At 47.2% G+C, this 9,448-nt stretch overlaps 1 protein-coding gene across 1 annotated transcript in view; it reads right to left on the bottom strand.

Moving 5' to 3' along the window:
• GP2 (glycoprotein 2) overlaps positions 1 to 1,109 on the bottom strand; it is a 19,212-nt gene extending 18,103 nt beyond the window's left edge. Inside the window, exons 1-2 of the mRNA XM_004705741.2 lie at positions 1,027 to 1,109; positions 497 to 629 (exon numbers count right to left, since the gene is read on the bottom strand). Coding sequence (XP_004705798.1) covers positions 497 to 590 — 94 coding nt within the window. The 5' untranslated portion in view covers positions 591 to 629; positions 1,027 to 1,109. The remainder of the gene's footprint in view (positions 1 to 496; positions 630 to 1,026) is intronic.
• Positions 1,110 to 9,448: the final 8,339 nt, after the last annotated feature.

Below are 9,448 nucleotides of genomic sequence, written 5' to 3'. Positions count from 1 at the left end.
AAGATGCCCCCAGTCCCAGAAGATCTATGGCAGAGCCATAGAGAGCTCATCCAATCTGGTCATTTCACTCCAGATGTGCAAATGTATACCAAGGAAGGGGAAGGCACTTACCAAAACAAGGCCACGGAATGATTAAGTGTCCAAGTCAGGAATGAAACCAAGCCTTTTGATTTCCAGTCCTTTGCCATCTGCTACAGTTCACGTATTAATTAATCTTCTCAGCCTCCTCCCAACACCTGAGCAGGGGGGTTCTGTAATTGACTCCCACTGCCCTTGGAAAGTACTTTCTGACTCGCTAACTCCTTCATTCTTTGAGGAGCTGTGACTTGATGCCACTTCCCGCTACCACATTCCTCCGTACCTCCAGCTTTTGGGTCTCTGCCGAGGGAGGCAAGCCCGCTTTTCTCATTGACCCCACTCCTCCTTGGCTAAACCTCCCCAGTCCCTCTGTGGGTCTTGCTGGGTACCTAAGCTGCCCAGCTGGCAGAGCACTCACCTGGCTGCACTGCAGGTACCATCGTCAGAAGGCCAGAGGCCAAGGTCAGCCAGAGGAGAGCAGAGCCCACCATCCTGGGCATATGTGGAGCCATGCGCCTCCCTCAGCAGTGTGCGGTTTCTCTGCTCAGCTACTTGAAGGGAAAAAGCAGTTCGGATCAGGATGATGACCCCCAGGTGTGAGGGTGAGCGTGGGACATACCGCGGTGTGGTGTTTACTGCCCGGCATGAGCTATGCTAAGCCTCTTCGATATCATTTTGAAGGCTCTCAGAAAAGAGCCCTGGTGGCCTGGTGGTTAGACATTGGGCTGCAAACTGAGAGGTCAGCAGTTAGGAACCACCAGCCCCTCTGAAGGAGAAAGATCGGGCTTTCTACTCCCGTACAGAGTTCCAATCTCAGCCACTCGTAGGGACAGCTCTACCCTGTCCTATACAGTCACCATGAGTCGGAATCAACTCCTCGGCAGTGAATTGTATTTTGTTTTGTCTCCCAACCCCCACTGGGAGCATATTTATGATGTTCCTACCTACCGAGAAAGTGCTACTCTTTTCTCCACGTTACAAATGAAGCTGAGACGAGGGGAACCTTCTGCCAATAAGTATTTACTGAGCCACGCCTGAGTGCAGGTCTTGTGCCAGAAGTCAAACAGCTTCCTTGAGTCCACAGACCTATGTTCTCTGAAACAACACCTTTGAAATTTTCCACGGGTGACTGTGTTGCCTCAAAGCAGGCACGACATAAAGAAACGGAGCGGCTGGCAGGGGTAGGAGACTGGCGAAGAGGTGATGTTGCCGGCGTGAAAACCAAAGGCCACCTTGCAGCTAGCCAGTACTGCAGAATCTCCGCCAGTCCCGACTTGGGTTTGAGGCCCACGCTCTCCAGATATTAGACAGAGGAGGAGGGTGATGGTGCCTGTGGATATCCACAGACAAAACCAGTGGTGGTCCTTTCTTGGTTCTACGCATCCGGCACAGAATAAATTGCAAATAAAAGTTCCCATAATTCTAAAGCCTCTGGAGGAGACCTCTACGTGGAAGATGTCCATAAGGATGAGATAGGTCAGCCCAAGGCCCGTGTCTCTTGCTCTGATCACCTCTTGCCTGGCACACAACTAGTGCTCAAGAAAGTGGAAGGATGGGGGAATAAATAAAGGTGATTTGCAAACACAAAGAGCAATGACATTTGCCCACTCTTAAATCATAGTTCTTCTGAGAGCCTGTTTCCCAGCATGGGCTAATCCCTGGGTGACTTCTGGGCACCTCTAAAAGAGATCAGTTGACGAGAAAGAACTCTTTCTAGAAGGAAGGCAGATCAAGAATATGTGATCAGAGAGCAGGATCAGGAGAGCACCCAGGACTGCTTCCTGCTGGAGGGGCAATTCCAAGTAGATGCTAGATGCCTATCTTCCTTTAAAAGATATGGTGCCGATAGGTCTGGCCCAGCCAGCAGGCACCTGAAATCATGTAGTAAACTGAACATAGAGTGATATCTGGGGCACCTGACAATGGCCGTGAGGCCATAAACAATTAAGCCCAGCCAGTCCGGCGGGTCAAGGGGGAGCACCTGAGGAGAAAGCCTGCTGGGACTTGCAGTAGGACTTACCTTGGGGTAAGATCTCAGAGTTTAGGAGGAAAGAGTTCCTCCTCTGGCCTGGTGTGGGAAAGCAAACTGCTGTGGGCTGTCCTTTTATTGCCATTTCCCACCCATGTGGCTCCCCATGATTGGTGCTGAAGCATGACGAATTAGTTACTCTAGGAGGCATACCCCGGATGTGCTGGGTATGGTGAGATAAGCAACTTCGTGTCAATTATGGTGAGAGAAGGCCCCTCTGTCACCGGCCCCCACCCCCTGCCCCAATATAAACTCTTTCAGCAGTTTTGCCGTCCTTCCAAACTTGCCCAGGAAAGCTGTCAGCACACACTGAGTGCCATCCGCACTGGGCACTGCTGGCTAGTTTGCACCCATCACTTCTAACACTTAATCCTCACAAGAAACCAAGGATACTGGTACCATATTTACTACCCAAAACAAAACACTCATCCACAGAAGCTGAGCCTCCAAAGGAAGGTGGGGAGAAATAAAAAAGGCCCGTGTTTGCACCATGGGTTTCCAATGATACCTTGTGTTCATGCCTAATCACCTTCGGCCTCTAGCTGGAGACCGTGTGGTTTGGGATCAGTTTGAGGCAGGGAATAAAACTGTAAAAGGCACAGGGTGTCTTCCATGTTTGACCCATAGAACCATAAACGGAAAACCTGAAAACTAGAGCCACTAGGGTCAGACATAGAAGGGCAGGGCTAATGAGCATTCCCAAGAAACAAAAGGTCAGGATATAAAACCCTTGGGAATGATGCTCCAGGATGGGAACGATTTTTCCAGGGGAAAAAATGTGTTTGTTAATGACTATAATCATGTATAACCAATCACAGGGATACACAACCAAACCTGCATGGCTAAACCAACTGACTCCACTCACTCAGGTGGCAATGACTTAGTCAGTGACTGTGACCTTCCCAGCCGTAATCCCGTATGTGAGATCTTATCAATCTGGACCTCGTGTGTCTGTGGCAATCATCCCACTTTGGAGGATATGCTCAACTAATGAACAGGAAAAGGATGGCGATGAAGATCTGACCGTAGTAAACCAAAACCATACTCATTGCCATTGAGTCGTGGTGGCCCCATAGGACAGGATAGTACTGCCCCTAGGTTTCCAAGGTTGTAACTCTTCACAGGAGTAGAAAGTCTTGTCTTTCTCCCATGGAGGTGGATGGTGGTTTCAAACGGCTGACCTGTTTGTTCACGTGAATGGGGCCACACTCTGTTTCCTTGATGACATTTTAAAGATCCCTCCTTAAAACCAGGCCTAAACCAGGCCACTGTATAATAATATCATATCAACATTATCACCTCCCCTAGAAAGGCAGACTTCCATTTCCTGGCTGAGCTTGGGTAGGAGCAAGAGCCCCTGCTCAGACTTTGGGTATCTTTGGCTTCTAAGTCTAGATCCTGTATCAGGCTCGCCCCTGCCTGACCTTGGATTTCGGTCTGAACAAGACCTACCACCAGGAGAGACATTTCCTCGACCTTTCATGAGTTTCTGTGGGACACTGCAGAACTCAGGAACTTGAGGGAATCTATTCAAGGGAGGAATACAGGCAAAATGGAGCTGAATTACATTTTGGAAGAGTTTGACATTGGGACATCATTAATTTCCAGTTCTTTGGGACTAGTATCCTATGAATTTTTCTAAAAGAAAATACTACCATAATATCTAGCCCATTCCCAGCTGAGGTCACCTTCACATTTCAAAGGGTTTCAAGTTAAAGCTGATCTATGTACAAGCAATCATTAACCCCATACCATTCTTTTGTTCTCAGTGTAAATAGACCCTTCTCTTCACGTAAGGATGGACTGCTTTGTTTCACTTAACATTGTCCAGCTCCTATTATTTCTCAAGAAAACTGATTTTCTTGCACTCTAATAGAGTACACGGTTTCCTTTGGAGTGAATCTACCCAAATGTTAAATACCTAACGTTGAGAGTCTTGACGACGGTCAATTTCATGATAATAAATGAAGAATTGATGTGTTAGTCAGGGTTGACTAGAGAAAAAAATTCAGACACTCATATGTGTATAAGAAAGAGCTTTATATGCAAGAGCAATTGAATATTGAGAAAATACCCCAGCCCAGTCCAGATCAAGTCCATAAGTCTAATATTAGCCTATATGTTTGATACCAATCTATACATTCCTCTTCAGACTCACAAAACACATGCAATGACACCAAATGCAGGAAAATCACAGGCCGGTGGGTGGAAAGTCTTGTAGATCCAATGAGAGTGGAAGCATCTCAGCACAGTCAGGGGTCTCCACGTGGCTCCTTCAGCTTGAGGGCTCTAGTGTAACTCCATCTGTTTTCTCAACAGGAATGCCTCACAGGGAGTGTACATGTGTCCTGCCTCCAACGAGCTATTTATCTCCTTAGTACCTCCAAATGAGGTCATCAAGCATCGACCTGATTGACAGGCTAAACTCCACCCCTTCACTCTTAAGCCTCAAAGTGACAACAGATCATGTAACCACCACCGATGACAAGGCCCCCAAGACAAAATAAGCCTGGCAATAGCGTCTCTTTGCTAGGTGGGCTATCCTAGAGCTCAGAAAGTGTGGAACTGAGACTCAAAACAAACGCACTGCTACCCAGTCAATGCTGAGAATAGCAGCCAGGAGCAGAAAGCCCAGTCTTTCTCCCTCAAAGCTGCTGGTGGTGTTGAACCACGGACCACGTAGGTTGTAGCCCAGCACGTCACCACTACACTGTCAGGGCTCCTTGTGGAACTGAGAGGAGGGTGTAAAAGATTAGACTTTGAAATCCAGGTTTAGACCTCAATTTTATGGCATGGTAGATCTCCTGGGATTGGGAAACGAGGCAGAGTTTTGACAAAATGAATGTCTACTGCCTTTTCTGTGCTGCTCTGGGCCCCTTTAAGGAGCCACAGATGGTGGGCACTGGGGACACCTCCTGGCCTAACCTCAACTTTGGTGGGTGGAGTAAGGTGCCGTGAGCTACCTTCCCCACTGTGATCCAGAAGAATCTCTGATTCCTCAAAGACAACCCTTGGAATTCCCCAGCGACCTAGGGACCTTTGTTTTCTCAAAGTGCCAGGCAGCACGTAAACCTGTGAAAATGAGTGGGAACCCCAAAGGCCACCGCTGTATACTAACCTCAGGAAATAAGGGGAGCATGCTACAATCCAGCATACACATGCAATCATTCAATTAACCCTGACTGTGTGCTTGGGCTCAGAGACTCTCTCTAGACAGGTGCTCAGAGAAAAACCAAACTGCATAGAGCAGCGGTTCTCAACCTGTGGTCGTGAGCCCTTTGGGGGTCAAATGACCTTTTCACAGGGGTCACCTAAGACCATCAGAAAACATATTTCCAATGGTCTTCGGAACTGAGACACCACTCCTCTATCCATCTCCACGCAGGTCCACCCACATGCAGATACGCCCATGTACGAGTACCCGGCGTGAAGACTGTTACCCATGCTTCAAGACAAAATCTCATTATTTGTTATTAGAAATAAATATTTCACAATATAGAATTACATATTGTTTCTGTGATTCATCACTATGCTTTACTGATGTTCAATTGTAACAATGAAAATGCATCCTATCAGATATTTACAATATGATTCAGAACAGTAGCAACATTAGAGTGATGAATTATGAACTAAAATAATTTTATAGTTGGGGATCACCACAACATGAGGAACTGTATTAAAGGATCGCGGCATGAGGAAGGTTGAGAACCGCTGGCCTAGAGGCACAATCTGAGAGACGTCATTGGATTGGCATAGGTGTGGGGAGAGGGAAGGGTATACAGGATGGTGTATTTCTTCCAGTGGCACCTGGCTGGACAGGAGAGTTCCCACTGAGGGGGTCCTGTTCTTGGGGAATCTTTTTCTGATTTGAATTTGGTAGGCTACCCAAACCAGTCACATCATAATGCTAACCTAAGGTGACCAGACGTCCCACTTTTGGCAGGACAGTCCCAATTTTTGGCTTTTAAAAGTCCTGAGTTTTTGAAAGAATGCACGACAAGCTAGGGAATGGTCTATTTGGTCCATATAGACCAAATTTTTAATCAAGACCCCCACCGCCGCCGCCCCACCGGTCAATGGTGTCCCGCTTTAAATCTGGTCATGTTATGCTAACCCCCGCCGCCCCCCTGCACCCAAGTTCCAAACTGAGGTATGTTAGATATGCTAATCTGTTAAGGGGAGGGAGTAAGAAACATGGACAATCAATTCCTTTGACGGCGTTTCCATGCTCGACTCTGTGGGCGAAAGGAAGGAAAGGGTATCAGGTGAGCCTACAGAAACACAGGGGGTGCCCGCTTATTGGAAGCAAAGCTGGTGCGACTCCTTATCACATACTCTGAACACGTTATCAGGAGGAACTAGGCCCTGGAAAAGGATATCATGCTCGGTAAAGTTGAAGGCCACTGACAAAGAGGAAGAGCCTCAGTGGGTGCAACAATGGGCTCAAACGGTAATGACTGTGAAGATGGTGCAGGGCTGGGCTTCATGCTCTTGTACCTGGGTCACTATGAGTCAGAACCAACTAGAGGGCACCTACAACAACAACAACAACAACAACGATGTGATAGTGTGGCTAGCCCTTCCCCAGAGTTCTGGGAATGCTTCTGTCAACACAACACGATGGTTCCAGCTGCCTGCCATGAGTAAGCCAATTCACGAGACAGGTGTGGGGGAAGGAGAGCTTCGCTGAATACGATATTCAAGGGGACAGAGTGGATACGGCCCAACAAAGAGCTGTTTCCCCGAAAGGAGAGAAGGGGAGAGATTTTATACGTTAGGAAAGGGGCAGGAAATAATCTTGTAACTTGAGTTAATAAATAGCATGTCTTTTTCTTCTGTTCCTTCTGCTCGGGTGGCACGTGGCTGGCACACTGTGCATGGTGATCGTAGGATGGAAGGACTGGTCTGACTTTCCTCAAGACTCAAACGAGGACATTTCAGTTGACTTCGTCTGCAGCAGACATTCCTGTTCTTCTGGCCTAACATTACAAACAAATCATTTGGTGTCCTTCTTACTAAAGAAACTACAAGTGATACTCATCATAAAAATGCTAATAATTCTTAGCCCACTCTTCACTTATTTCGTTGACTCTACCTCCCCTTAGATCATTTCAATAGAAGTTACCTTAAACTCTAACTTTAAGAAAATAAATGAGAACAACAGAAGCTAGTTAATTTACCACAAACTCCAATCCAAACCACAAAGCTAGGCTCCAAAGGCAAGCAAAATGCACGGAGCCCTAGCAGTTTCCTGAGGCTTGTGCACGATCAGTTCGGATACATTATTGGTTCTCAACCTTCCTAATACCGAGACCCTTGGATACAGTTCCTCATGTTGTGGTGACCCCTGCCAACCATAAAATTATTTTCGTTGCTACTTCATAACTGTTATTTTGCTACTATTATGAATCGGGCGACCACTATGAAAGGGTTGTTCGACCCCCCAAAGGGGCCGCGACCTACTGCACTAGGGCTTATAAGAAGAGCAGGGTCTGGCGATTGCCTATTTGACATCCAGAAAAACAGACTTTCGAACTTATGAAGACCTAGTTCTGGGTGGCTGGGGGGCTGAGAGACCTGTGCAGGCCACAGTCTGCGGTCAGAGTCCTTCTGGTAAGACCTGAACTAACCATGTGTGGTTTGAGCCAGAGACAGTGCCACTGGTTGGCTGGTATTAGAGATAAATATGGGAAAGCATGGCTAATAACAATCTTCATATTTTGGGAATCAGTCCATTATGTTGCTATTTTTAAAGTTTGTGTGTGTATGTGAATTCAGTGAAGGTTTACATATCAAAACAGCACGTTCACATCCCAAAATGCAAACACATTTTGTTTCACCTCAGTGATTGCAATTCCCTCAATGTAACATCACTTATCCCACTTCCTCTTCATGTTTCCTGATTTATTCTGTACTCAACTACTCTTGTCGCAGTGGCAGGAGAATCACATTAATGGGGAACTTAGACCACAATAACAAACACAACTCAAGACCCTCAAAGTAGCCCACCCTTTCTTTTTTGCCACTCTGAAGTCTCCAGCATTCTCACTCTTGATTCGCTTCCACCAGCTGTGCAGAGGAATACAGGCAGAGCCCTTGTTTCGTCACTCCTTGGTCTCCCTGGGAGTTGTCAAGTTATCTTGGGGTTCCGAGAACCATCTACATGCTGGTGAACTGCAAATCCTTACACCTGGTCCCTTCCCTCAACTTCAGATTCATCTACTCAGGGGCCTGTTGGGCCCCTCCACTTGAGTTGAGATTCGTGAGACATCTCATTGAGTAGGTTCAACTCTAAACTCTTCATTTCCCCTCAATCTTCTACTTGATCACTTGTCTTACCCAGTGGAGCCAGGCTGGGGACCTAGGTCCCTCCTTTCTAGGTTTTCTTTTCTTCCTCAATCTTCCTTCCCAATAATCACCAAATCTTGCCATTGGACCTTTTTAAACGTCTCATTCTTTCTTCATCCTCACTTCTCCTACCAGGGCGATTGGAACAACTACCTAGTGGATTGGCCTACTTGTCTTCCGTTTACCTTTGAGTCTGTTCTCGCTCCTGCATCATCTTTCAGGGCTTCCCTCTCTTTGAGTTCTAAGCTCTCCGGGGTCTGGTCCCTGTTTACAACCACTAACTCATCTATAGGTTCTTATCTATACATCCTAGGCTCTAGCCAATCTGTGATTCTCTGAACTCTTTATTCCCTCATCCAGATCCCTCTACCCAACTTAGCATGTGGTTCACTAGCTCCAGGTAAACTTTCCTAATGCCACTGGCTGAACAGTGTTCCTTCTCTCTGATCCTTTGCCTCTCCTGGCTGATGCCAGTCACACCCAACTATGTATCTGCCCACCCAGAAGGCTACCTTTGTAGCCATAACCTGTGCTTCAGGTGCCATTGAGTCTTTCTGACTCGTGGCCACCCAATAAATAGAAGGAAACACTGCCAGCCTCACAGGTTGAGGTAGTTTATTGTGCCAACCTGGCTGATACACATATGTGGGGTTCATTGAAGGACGGAGGGATAAATGGCTCAGTGAGACTCGCCTTTCTAGTTCTCGGGTCTCTTGCTCTGATGGTCGGACCAGGGTGCAGCTGCCTTAGCCAGTCCCCTGCTTTAGCTGGCAAGGCTCACTTCCTTCCTCCTCATCCCTTAGAACTGGTGCCTAGTGTGCATGGTGGAGTGGAGCAAACGGAGAGCATGGCAGTGTGGACCCTCAGATTCTCTCCCACAAGCAATGCCTCAGCTTCTGTCTGTCTTAGTCAAGTGATGGTGGAAAGGAGCAAGCACGATCCTCCTTCAGAGCACTTCTTACGTCTCACTGCCTAGAATGCTCATGCTCAGAT

The sequence above is a fragment of the Echinops telfairi genome, unplaced genomic scaffold (assembly GCF_000313985.2).
Source record: "Echinops telfairi isolate 266 unplaced genomic scaffold, ASM31398v2 ScPeMD7_5;HRSCAF=22, whole genome shotgun sequence".
In the NCBI taxonomy this organism is placed as follows: Eukaryota; Metazoa; Chordata; class Mammalia; order Afrosoricida; family Tenrecidae; genus Echinops; species Echinops telfairi.
Note: the sequence above shows the minus strand (reverse complement) of the source record. Positions and strands in the feature narration are given on the sequence as shown.